The following is a 13,727-nucleotide window of genomic DNA, read 5'->3' on the forward strand; positions in this document are numbered from 1 at the left end:
AAGACTGGGGTGACATTGGCTTTCTTCCAGTCTTCAGGCATCTCTCCTGTTCTCCATGACCTTTCAAAGATGATGGAGAGTGGCCTAGCAATAACATCTGCGAGCTCCCTCAGCATTTGTGGGTGCATCCCATTGGGGCCCATGGATTTGTGAGTGTCAAGTTTGCCTAAATGATCTCTAACCCGATCCTCCTCAACCAAGAGAAAGTCTTCCTCTCTCCAGACTTTCTCTCTTGCCTCCAGGTCTTGCTTCCTGAGGGCTGGCCTGAGCAGTAAAGACTGAAGCAAAGGCAGCATTCAGTAACTCTGCCTTCTCTGCATCCTTTGTCACCAGGGCACCCACCCCATTCAGCAGTGGGCCCACATTTTCCCTAGTCTTCCTCTTGCTACTGATGTATTTGAAGAAACCCTTGTTGTTGTTCTTGACATCTCTTGCCAGATTTAATTTCAAATGGGCCTTAGCCTTCCTCGTTGCATCCCTGCATACTCTGACCACGTTCCTGTATTCCTCCCAAGTGGCCATTCAGACACCAGTAGATTTGAGTTTCTTATACCTCACTCTTGTACTCCATTGCTACTATATCTATCTTTTTCCAGACCCGTATACTTTTAGAGCTGCGTCAGCATAATTATGGAATAGGCAATGCAGGGAGAGACACTTTCCCTACTTGTCATTTAACATTGTGTCTGTCTCTTAGTGCTCTTTTGAAGAATGCAGGTGTAATTTGGAAGCCAGAAGAAATGGTCCTTTGTACCATAGGATTGCAGTGGAAAGAGCATAAGCCAAAACTAATTATAGTATTCGTTTCCAGCCTTTAAGACTTTCCACAGGCATCCCCTTTCAATCAACCACAGCTCTTGGAGAGTATAGAATTTTACTTGGAGATGTAGTGAAAATGTTGGTGTTTTGAACATTAGTTATTTATCCTCTGATATTCTTTCTTGAAATTATCACTTATGTGTTACTGTTTTCAGATGTTTAGGTATTGGTTGCATGCTTCCTTATTTACTATTGCATAAAGATATTTGGCCCTTGCTATAATTAGTATTCATCAGTAAGTATAGCTGTTTTCTTATCTTTTCAATGTGATTATCAAGGGTATTTGGAATAGTTTGCTATTAATATTTTTTATTGCTTGTACTAACAGTATTAGCAGCACTGAAATATGCTCTGAGCAGATAAACAGGACAGCAGAGCTGGCAGTTTTCTTTGTGTTCTTGCAACTGTTCATGTGATAATTCATCTATAGTAGGAAATAACCTGGCTTACCAGTAATGACATTGTTCTTCAGATGACATTGTTCCATGCTGACATTGTTCCAAATAACTTCAGACTAAATATTAGTTCAGATGTTTAACAAATGTTCCAAAAACACTTTTATTTTTTATAGTTTGAAAAAATAATTACCTTTGCCTGAGATAATCTGAATTTCATGGAAAGATGACACTTATAACTACTTGAAAACAATAGGTTTTAGAATGATTCTCAAAGCAGTAATCAGAAGCCATGGAAGAAATTCATTACTTGTAGTGCTAATACAATATATTGTGAACTAGCCTGCGATTAAGTTGTTCAGTTCTGTTAAYTTCATTAAGTTTTTTAAACGTAAGTACAGTGAGATCAATGACAGCAGAAGGCTTGTGTTATCTATTGGCTGTCTTATCAAAAAGGAATTGGAACAGAAGGCTTACGGTTACATCAACTAGCACTCAAGTAAGGAATGAAATATGGCAAATAACTCACTGTGATAAGGAGAGTCATTGTGGTAGTGTAGGTGGAAAGCTGAATTAATACCTGCACTGGAAGATATGTAAATTTATAAATACACTGGCCTTGGAAACGCCCTATATTTTAATCTGTTGTACATAATATACTAGATGAGTTAAAATGCAACTGATAACATGAATCAATTGCTGCTTACATTTTGTTCTATAAAGGAACCACAGCATGCACTCATTTATGTAATGTTTAACTCCCCCTAATGTATGGCTACCAGCCATTCAAAAATGAGCAATTCTGGCAGATACCAACATGGTGGACGAATTCATATGTAAAAAATAGTTTAAAGTGTCAATATCATGAGAACATTTCTCATAAATAAACTACAGGGAAAACTGAAATCGAGGATTTTCTATGATACCAGATACCAGAGTGTTTTTACCGTTTTTAAAGTAGCACTGTAAAGTATCATCTTTATTGTTTGCTTCTTGTGGAATGTAACCATTCTGTAAGTTATGGTAGTTGCTCTTCACATTGTTTTGTTGTTTATGTATAGACATGTAAAAAACGGCAGATATATTATAATGCTTAACCARATGTTGAATAGTAGATCCGTTGACTACAACTGGCTTAAATATGAGCACAGGTTTTGCTATATCTAGGCTACAACATTCGGTATATGAAATCTCCAAGAAGCAGAAATGCTAAATCCGCACACATGCATTTGCGAAATGTGAACTGTTTGACTAAATCATTATTGATCTAATTTTTTTTTTTTTGGATTGACCATTCTAGAACTGTATTTAAGGGTTTTTTTACATCTTTTCTCCCTGTTTTTAGAGCCAATTGTATATGCATCTGACTAATTACTCTGTCAATAAACATAACGAACATTTTGAACGGGATGAAACAGAAGACAAAGGAAGTAAACGATCCATAAAATGGTTTACTGAGTTTCTAGAAACAAATAACCTTGATGTCTCCAAATTCTGGAATGATATTTCAGTAAGATAAAACTCATACACATTTCTTTGTTGTGTGTATATGTTTAGAAAATTAATAGCTTCTGCCATCTGTTTTACTTGGAATCCAGCAAAACTTTTGAAATTCTCAACATGCACCACAAAGGATGTAATATAAAAGATGAGGAGGAGGATTCTACAAATGATGATTACATTTTTAAAAGGATAGATTCAGAGTTTGATTAAAATCTAGTTATTAAACTATTTCCATCTGATAAACAAAAGGCCTTTCAAAGAGTTATTCACATAAGTAATATTATGCAAAGGAACAGTTCTATTTAAATTAGTAGAGACTTTTCTAGGGCCTAAAGTGAATTTTATATCTGAATATAACTATATACTGTATAGCTATATATAAAATATATCCATCTGTTATTCAATAGGAACATTTTATTTATTATAAACCATTTATTTGGGGTGTGGGGTTTTTTTTGCATTTAATTAAAGTACCTATTAATGCATGAAACACATTATTTTAATATATCCTGGTATCTTCTCTATCTTCTCTCCTGATAATTTTTTTCTGAAAAATCCCTACAGGAGTTAGTAGTGAAGACTCTCATAGTTGCAGAGCCACATGTTCTTCATGCTTATCGCATGTGCAGGCCAGGGCAAGCACCAGGAAGTGACAGTGTCTGCTTTGAAGTCCTGGGATTTGATATTCTGCTGGACAGAAAACTAAAACCATGGCTCTTGGAGGTAAACCTCTTTCAAAGAATGTAAAGTAAATTTTTAAGAGTAAAGTTAACCAAGCCTTAGCTGAATCCATAGCTACATTAGAAAACTGCTAAAGAAAATCTGTGCCTTGCAGGAGGTACTGTTGTTGAGTAGATAGATGGCACTTTCTTCAGCATCCATGTGGAAACTCTGCCTTGCGGTGACTTTTGAGATTGGGGTAAAGGCAATGTTTTCCTAGAGGAACGTTGCATTTCACATGTTTTGTGAAATTGAGGTTTTGTCCAATTTAAATTTAAAGCAACACTTTTAATGGGAAATGTGATGTTAATGTGGGTGTTCTAGATGCATTCTTGCTGAAGGACCTTTTTTACAGAAATTAGATACTACATAAATTTACTCCTTCAGTATGGTTCTGTGTATGGCTCTGGCAACTTTTGTGAATTTATAGTCCTTATTTCATATTTTAAATATATGTTCTGTGGCTTTTAAAAACAGCCATATAAACAGAGGAAACTAACTCAGTATATGTGAAGTGCTGTCAAAAAATCAGCATGAATGGATTGAAAGAAACGTTTCTCTTCTGGTATGTCAATGGAATAGTAGCTTAAATGGTACTTGTATGCTTTTCAATGAGAAATGTTTGAGGTCTGTCTACTATGTCTCTTTAATTACACTTTTAGTACGTAGATGGAGTTCACTTGTCTTTTTTTTAGATTGTCTTATGTCATTTTGTTAACTGGTTGGTATGCTGTACAGCTGAAGGAAAAGCAAAATATATTAAAAATCTGGTTAAAATCACAAATATGATTCGGCTACTGATGAGCAAGATGTACACAATTAATTTACTGAATTATAACCTTGTTGTCAGGCCGTTAATACTGTCAACAGTTGTTTTGTCCTGCTATTTCTCTCAGGGATTCAGTATAATTTTAATTAGAAAAATATAAATTCCCTCACTGTCTGCCATGCAGACTTAAGCATATTTGCTAGCTTTTATGTGCTAGCCAAAAACAACACGTGGCATGACCTTAATCTGCACTTTACAAAAGTGATGTCTGTTTTAACGTCACTGGATTTAAAACTACATCTACATCTCCTCCTTTTGTCAAGAAAAGCCTAACATCTCTTTGATTTAGCATTCAGATTAAGATCTATAGGATATCTTTAGCTTGCATGTAGGTGTCTGTAGTTGTTTAGGTACAGACTGAGGTTGGTCTGTCTGCACATTTCATCTGGCCTTGGGGTAAATGATGTCAAGATGCTGTTTTGTCATTTGCAAGAATGTGGTCAAGCCCAGCTTGAAGCGTCAGTGCAGGATTATCAGGGAAAACTGTGATGAATTCCTTATGAAGAACACCCCTCTGTCTTCTCAGATGTTTACACATAATACAGAAATTTTAGCGTTTTTAGTTCACTATTTATGATAAAGGGTCTCAGACTAGAATTGTACTGTTCCCAGATTCCATGTTTGCGTGGGAGGTATCTGATAACGATGCAGTAAATGCTGCTGTGGTACTCTGGGTTGCTGAAGAATAGTACTTTAGGCCTTGAGGAGCTGTGTAGGGTTGTTTGTTTTTTTTTTTTTTTTTAATCATTTCCTCTTCTGCTTTCAGTGATACAGGTACTTTAGAACTTAATTTGCCACACATATTGAACTAAATTAATAGAAAATTCCAACTTTGAAATTTAGTAAATCAGTTTCTACACTCATCCTCAAATGTTTACTGTGTTTGTTTATCTTTTTGCAGCACTCTTGGAACAAACATGCTCTATACACACATTTACACACACACACACTATATATATATGTATATATACACATAAATATATCTAAAAATATATAAAAATAAAATACACACATACATAGACGTATATATATTTCCCCTAAAACAGTTCTGGCTCCTTCCCCAGCTTCTCACTGTCACCTCTTTCCACCGCGTCCCTCTTGGCAAAGCCCAGCAAAGGGGAGTGCATCATTCCTCCTTGCAGTGGTAACGAGTACTGATCACGAGGCCCTGACTGCTCTCAGTGTTATGGGAATATTGCCAAAATTGGATTAGGATGGGAAATCTAGTTTTATCGTTCCATAGCTCATTGAGCTTTTCTGTTATAAAAATAGCTTGATCAAGTATTATAAGAAATAAATCGTGCAATGTTGTAATGACTGTCGTTTCCTGAGATGCCTCTTTTTATATTCCCGGTTATGTGATGTAGCTCTCCTGCTCCTTGGTGCTACTGAACTTCCGGAACCTTCTAAMAAGGCATTGGCTCTAGGAAAGCCACCTTGTGCCATCTTGTGGCAGCAAATGTGGTGACAAGCATCTGTGCTGTCCGAGCAACCTTGATCCTTTCTGAGTAGCAACTAGTACATAGATCTTCCTTCTGTTCCCAGCAAATTCATTTTTTACTGCTTTTTTGACCCAAACCTCCAAGCTAGCCTATTTTATATAAATAGTGAAGTCATTCAGTTGAAATTCTTGGATTGTCTCCAGCCTTATTCAACCTCATTGTATCCAGCTGAGATCACAAAGTCCTTGAGAAAAAGGTCACCTTTTAATAACTTATTCATTGTTCTCCCTCCTCCTAAACTAAGCTCGAGCTGCCTGTTCCTGGGAGTTGCATTCACCAAGCTGCAAGCACAGGGTACCAGACCACGCTTCCTTTGTGATTTATGTGGGTGAGAGAAACCCACAAATTTATTATTTAGTCTAATTAAAGTATTAGCAAAATCTAATCAAAAAGTTATTATTAATCTAGTTACAATGATGATAACTCCTATAGTTCAAAGCATGCAATTACTGCTAATTCCTACTTATTAGTAGGAATTTTTGTCCTGTTTTTGTCAACAGCCTTCAAGATGTGGCTTCCTGATAAAAGTACTAATGTTTTATTAACACAGCCTAGCCAAGCGTACATCCTTGTTCTCAGGTCATTGAATTCCTTTAAAAAAAAAAGCGGGGGGGGAGTTAGGAGACATACAGATACAGTGCTTTAGTAACTAATTGTTATTAATATCTATTATGCCAGTATCGCTGGTATGCTATCAAGATTGCTTTACAGTGCTGGTGTCTTAGAGTGGTGAGCAATCATATTTCTTGTGTGCAGATAAGGGATAGCCGCATTAAAAAAAGGGACAGCACTTTCTTTTAAGGGATATTTTAGGGAAAACAACTTTAACATAGTGTCGTCTCTCAGAACTTTTCAAGATTTCTCACCCATGGTCACATTTCACAAAGCAAGGCACTTTGTTCCATATATCCAGTATTTAATCCATTATTATATGGGTAAAATGATGTGCGGATATGAAAAGGCAGATATCTGCCCAGATATGTGCAGATATTCATCTGGGTTATTATATTTGCATGTCTTGTACTACTTAGACTAGAGCCATGTGGAAATACTTTTCAACTGTATCTTGCTGCATTTCATTGGCATTTGAATTATTTCTGTGATACCGTTGTTCATAAAGCTGTTGCATAAATGTAGTTTTCTTGTTTGGGATCAAGTTTTACACTTCTATCAGCAACATGTTTTATGGAAAAAGAACAACTTTCAGCAAAGTAAACCAGATTCAGCCACTCGTGTCTCTCGAGGTGCGAGTGCTCATAATAATTGAAAATGAGTTGTCAATGTGTACTTGCCCAGCATGCACTCAGTCTTCATCACTGCTACATTAGCCTTCATCTGCAGGTTGAGCGCAGTGATCTACTTGACACCTGTGAGGCCACTTCTGGAATACTGTGTCCAGTTATATTGCCCAGAGTAAGGCAGAAACATTGACAAGCTATAGTGAATTTGGCAGAAAGCCACTAACATGCTCAGGACATTGGAGCACATGATACATAAGGAAAAGCTGAGGGAAGGGGGTTTGCTTAGCTTGGAGATGAGAGGACTTTGGGGAGGGATCCAACTGCAACCCGAAAGTGGGCTTAGAAGACAGAGCCAGGTTCTCCTCGGAGATACATAGTGAAATGACAAGAGGCAATAATCACAAGTTGGAACAAGGGAAATTCCAGTGTCTGGGAAAATTCAGGAATAGTGCATAAAGGCATGATGTAGAAAGGTTGCCTGAATGAAGAAAAAGAAAAGTAAATACCTATATATGTTTTCTGCATGACACGTTGGGATTTCTGTTATTGTTTTGAAATAGGGAAATATGTCCCTTGCTGTTTCTCTGGAAAACACAAATAGATGGCAATGCAAAGTAAATATGCAGCAAGCTACTTGGCAACGGCAAAAAGCTTTAACTTTTCTTCATACAGAGAACTTAAGGTGAGATTCTCTTCCGAAAAGTGACTGAACTGGCATTGTGGGCATCCAAGTTTGTTATGCCTCTGTGGTTTTGATACAAGCATAAATGTATTTGGGCTTTACTGTGAGGTGTGGTCATTGTTCTCTGGGCTTGAAATGTCAAGCAGGTTTTTTATGCACTTACTATTGTGTTCAGTTGTCTGTTGTGATCTTACCAGTTTAATCCCTGGTTGCCCTGAATCAAATTCTCCCTTGTGATAGAGAGCTGCAAAGCAGCCACCCAGGTTTCCAGAGGAATCACGTTTTTGTGTGCTGCAAAGGGCATAAATGAGTGCATTACAGTGACTTTTGGTTTGCTCTAATAGCAAGGGTTGTCAAGACAGCACTGACCTGGGGAAGAGCCTAGGCCCCACAGTTCATTTCCCCTGTGTTTTTGCACAACGTGAACACTGGAACTGGATGCATTTCTCTCATCTTCAAGATATCCTCAACAACAAGAGGAGACTCAGAGTGGAATTTTTGGGAAGACAACAAATACAAGATGAGAACGGTTTAAAAATGGAATCAAGAATATAACCTAACAGTGTATTTGGCATAGTTGTTATTATTATGAGTTAGTTTTATTATTAAATTGTATTTATGAACCTGAAAAGTCTTATTGTATCAGGCACTGCTGTAACTATAGCTGACAAATCATAGCTCAAGTAGCGGACAAAAAAAAAGGGAAACAGGGTTGTGCAGTCGGTGGTAGAGCTGCAATCCAACTTTCCTGAGTCTGTCAAGTACGTTTTCCAGTAGATAAAGTACCTGACTGATTCTTTCTAATTATCTTCTCATTCATGTCCATGAAAATAGACAGATATCAAATATATTGGTGAGATTGGATGAAGACAGTCAGACTCAGTCATGAGAACTACTGTGCCAAACTTTACAAGTAATGTTTAAATGTGTAGGATTTAGGAAATTGAGCACAAATATTGCTGTCATCACTCTGGTCCTTATAAATATTCTTGAGAATGTGTCTACTTGTGAACTTCCTCCTAACACTTTTCTCTTTAAAAAGGCAGAAATCAGCCCATCTCCTCTGACTTGACTAATAACACTTTTGCAACAGAAAAAAATTATATGTGGAAGAGTGCTAACTCTTCCTCAGACATCTGTCTTCATGTTAAAAAAAGCCACACCACTTTGTGAAGGGAAATCATGAATATTTCTTTCAAATTTTGAACTGTATATCTGAACTGAACTGTGTTTTGTAAAGAAGGATTAATACTACTATATAATTATTGATTTATATTGATTTATATTGATATTGAAATATATTGATTGCTACAAGTGCAATTTAGAAATCTTAAAAAAAAAAAAAAATCTATCAGGTATGACCATTGTGTCAGCTTTCCATAGAGCACATGAATTAGTCAAACAATTGACAGAGAACATTTTATGAGTCCTTTTGTCAGGTATTGACTATCTCCTGCAATATTCAGATTGCTGTCAACAGTCACAGAAGTTAAGAGGTTTTAAAAGCATTCTGTCTGAGGGAAGTGTTCATCACTTCATAAAAGCAGGCACAGCTCTTAGACTGCCATTGTAAGAATAGGTGTCTTTATTAAATGAATATCTGGTGTCCCCACCATGATGTTTCCTGTGCTCTGAACAGAAACTCAGTGTTCAATCTTCTGTTGTGTTTCAAAATATGTATATTAAAATTTTTGCACATCCRTATTTCAGCTTATTTAAAGAACATAAAGAAACATTTTACTTTGTTTCTTACAGAAGCACTGGCCAGCAATCTTTCTGTTATGTTGGAGCAAACAGCCTGCACTGTTACTTTGTTGAGAAGAAGGGCAGACCAGTGTCTCACTTAAGTTATATGAAGTTCAAATAGTATAGTATGAAAAGTAATATTAGAATAATTATATCATTGTGTAAAGTATAATTGTTAACTACACATTTCTGGAGAAAATATTACTGACTTTAACAAAGGAAATCCTGAACTCTGTAAATAAATATTAAGCTTGAGAAACTTCCTTTTTTTTTTTTTTTCAAATATCAAAAGTCTGTTAAAACAGAATGAAACCTGAAACTACATCTTTATAAAAGCATCTAATTTTTCAAATATTCACTGATTCAATTAACATTTTCTTAAAATCTCTTCTGGAGCTTATTGCAAGTTAGTTTGAAAAGGAACATTTTGTTTTCATTGGAGGTTTAAAGCAGAGAGCACCCCTTTTACTCATATTCTTCAGTAAAACCTGTACCAAAGATGTTTCACAAAGCGCTTCCATAACAGTCAGTGAGGCAATACTAACACAGGAGCAGAGCATAGGCATTAATGTTCATTTAGGGGAGCACGGAGAGCCATTAACTCAGCCCTCACGTGGTCCTCAGCAAGGTCAGCATTTCAATTATATGATGGATATATATATATATATATATATATATGATGGATATATATATATATAAAGCTTTTATATATATATATAAAAGCTTTAAAAGTTCCCTTGGCCCAAGAGATTAGCAATATTTAGAACCTTTCCAGTTTCCATTAGGAAGAGCAATTGATGAGACTGTTCCTGTAGCTCTTTGGTTCTATTCTTTCTTTTTATTTTATTTATTTGTAACAAAGAAAGCTGCCTCTTCAGTGAGTCTTGTGCCCAGGCAGCCTCTCCCTCTCTTCCAGGGAGAGTTATTCTCAGCTCTGTTTCCCTTGCTGTCTGCTGGCTTTTTCCTGTCTCACGCTTGTGTGCTGGTTCTCTTTGCTCTTGCAAGCATTAGCAGTGAATCCACTCAGCATGCTTTAACTGGCTCAGGATTTGCCTTTAGTGGTAACTCCTAGTCTTCCTAACTTTTTAAGTGCATGAAGAGAGGAAAAAAAGTGCAGTTTGATGTTACATGTAGTATGGTGTTACTGTGGGCTCTTGGCCAAAGAGCTGGTCCAGCCACTTGCATCTACCTGGCAGTCATGTATCTGTTGGATGAGGTGTTTTGGGTTGCAGTTTGAATGAAAATCTGATTCACCTTCCCACGAAAATATAATTTTCCGCTAAATAGGCCTGCTGAACTTCTTCATTCTTGGATTTCACAACCACTTGGTTTGGTGCAAGGAAGGGGTAAGGGACGTGAAGGCAGGACTGAGTGAAGGGCAGCACCAGTCCTTCATGGCAGCCTGCAGTCACACCAGATTAGGTAAAATGTGAAACTGCACCTGTAGGATGCAGTGCTGTGGCTGCCTCACCTGATCTGTGTGCAGGCTGCAGGATCTTTGCTCTCCCCCTTTTCAATGTGAATGCATGTTCCCTGTCCCCTTCCTTGTGATGGCCCTGGTACTTCTCTCATTCCTTCCTGAGATGACTAAGGGCCAGTGAAAAATAATTTTTGGTGAGTTTAATTTCCATGTGGGTCAGTTAGATCATCAGGATCAGCTTCCTGACCCTGTGAACCTATGAGTGCCAGTGCCAAGATAAAGTAGGTACAGTAGGACAGCTTGGATTTTTATTAGTTTGAGATGCCATGGAAATACAGCCTTCTGCTTAAGCTATGAAAAAGGTGGATAGAACTCACAATTTGTGAAGATTAGAAATGAATGATTAGAATGAACTTCATGGTTGTCTCTAATCAAAGATCTGCTTGATGATAGCCATTAACAACATCCTGCATAAAGCTTTTTTTTTATGGCTTACCGTTTTCTTTTGTTTTTTAAATTCTATTATTAGCAGAAAGTTCCATCACTTTATTAAACAATGAGATTCCTTTCAAAACATTCATACTGTCCTACAGATTGAAGAGAGATTAAACCCCTGCTTTTGAAAGGATGTAATATTTTATAAAGTCATTCATGTAAACTCCTTTTATATTTGAAAGGTCTTTTCAGTAGGTATGTGTTACAGCATTGTGATTGTGAAATATTTCTTTCCAACTCCTTGCTAATAGGCTGCAGCAGTGGGAGGTGAGAATACACTCTCTGACTGTTTTGGTAAAGAGGTGAAATGCTAGGCTGAAATTTATCCCATATGTCATTGAAAACGTGAGTTACAGTTTGATAATCTCATTTTAGAAGGTATTTTATGCATTTAGACTGTTTCATTTTGTAAAATCAGATTCCTTTGCAAATCTAGCTGTGGATGGGAGCCTTAGCTACTTCAGTTTACACTACTTTATTTAAGTATCACAGATATGGCAGTAAGTCCTTTAATACATTGAGCTGCACAACTGCAGTGCTCACAAGCAATTCAGTTGTGCTGTACTCAGAGAAATTTTAATTGTGAAACCAAAATTGAAGGTTCCAGTTGGAGGAATTAAAAACTTATGTGGACAATCCTCTCCTGAAAAATCATAGAAACTAAAGCAGCTAAAGAATCATCACCAGCAAAAGCAGATATTTGGGAAGTAAAACTGTGACATTATAAAAATAATAGATGTAAGAATAGATGTTTTGTCCAAGAGGACAAACTTGTCTTGAGGAGTACTGTTTTTATTTATCAAGCAGTTTTTCTTTTTTGTGCATTGTTTGGAAATTTTGAAGATAGCTTACCCAAAGAAACCTAATGTGTGACACTGCCAGAATTCTAGGGTTTGTGTTATAAAATCCATCATGAATAGGTTCAACCAGTCAGGTGCTAATCAAGGATGGTATCCAGATAGATCAAGCATGTAGGAAAGAGGTGAAGGTGAAAGATTATGAAAGTTCTATTTCACACATCTTGCTCAAAGTGGACAAAAGGACCTTCTGAAGTCAGGTACTGTACTCTTCCACTCTTCCAGTGAAAAGCCTCTAGTGTACTTTTTCCATAGTTGTGTGTTGATCAACAATATATTTTGTTTGAGCTTTTTCTTATATGAAGACACTGTTAAAGAAAAGGCATTAGTTACCCCTGAGAAAAATTGAGTGGAGCTTTGAAAAGGTACTTAAGGGATTGTAAAATGATATGGCAGCTTTAGTTGGCTGATGTTGGCTGTAAGGACTGCCTTTCGAAGTTTTCTGTTGTGACAAGGGAGATTTGGGGAAGGGATGAGGAGAGTTAAAGAGAGTGGGTTGATAGTGAAGCTTTCTTGTACAGAGTTGCACTGAATTGAGAGGCAATTCAAATATCCACATACAGAGTTATTACGGAATAGCTAATGCACTTAAAGTTCACACTTGTGTTCTATATATTAACTTTCTAATGTACCCAGTCGCTCATTGTATTGTATTGGACTTGCATCTAGTGCTACCAGAAATATATTCTACCACCCCGAGTTTGCAATAGCTATCCAGAAGTGGACCATGGTTTTTACTGGTTCTCTGGTTACTCTTCAGGACTGCGATTACAGTAGGATTGGGATTTCAAACTCCTGTCGTAAATGACATCCAAAAATTAGAGAACACAGGTGATACAGAGGCCCTCCATTTTGAACCGTAAATGCAGTAGCTTTTCAGCCTCTTAAATGAATGCATGAAAGTGGCAGCAAGAGAAACCTTAGTGCAGTGGTTGTATGATGTCTCATAACAGCATTTCACATGCCTTCTTACAATTTTCTTACCCCCCCTGCCTTGAACTTTCTGCTTAATAAGCACAGTCAGCATGGTTTTGCTTGCTCAGAAGTGCAAGGCATAGTCGTCTTGCCAAAATTCACTTTATAGGAGAGAAGCAGTTATTTAAATTATTTTACACTTTTCAGAGTGTTAATTCCCACATGTGCTCATGTAAGTAGCATATATTATTTTTATAACATTTTTTATTAATGCAGAATTTATGCCCAAGATTTTATTGTAAATTGTTGTAAATCTGAGAAGCACCTAAAACAAATATAAATACAACAGTGTGTACTTTTGTATGGCCCCAAGTTGCATGCTTCAATGCTCTGTAAATGTGTGTGTGTGCATGTATCTCTAGGAATTCTATGCCTTTAAAAAATTGGACCAAGATAGCATTTTACAAGTTGCAAATAAGTTGTCATACCTAACTCAATGGATTTATTTTGTTGAGAGTTTTAATAAATATATTTCTGTCTGCTCAGCTGTTTTTAGTGCATGCAAAATATTAAAAACATTATTTCAAAGAGTAACATTGACTT

At 36.7% G+C, this 13,727-nt stretch overlaps 1 protein-coding gene across 1 annotated transcript in view; it reads left to right on the forward strand.

Moving 5' to 3' along the window:
* Window positions 1-13,727, forward strand: part of TTLL7 (tubulin tyrosine ligase like 7) — a 57,608-nt gene that overhangs the window by 12,575 nt on the left and 31,306 nt on the right. The window contains exons 7-8 of the mRNA XM_026057640.1: window positions 2,560-2,724; window positions 3,282-3,440. Coding sequence (XP_025913425.1) covers window positions 2,560-2,724; window positions 3,282-3,440 — 324 coding nt within the window. The remainder of the gene's footprint in view (window positions 1-2,559; window positions 2,725-3,281; window positions 3,441-13,727) is intronic.

Source organism: Apteryx rowi, unplaced genomic scaffold (assembly GCF_003343035.1).
Source record: "Apteryx rowi isolate R43461 unplaced genomic scaffold, aptRow1 scaffold_14, whole genome shotgun sequence".
NCBI lineage: Eukaryota > Metazoa > Chordata > Aves > Apterygiformes > Apterygidae > Apteryx > Apteryx rowi.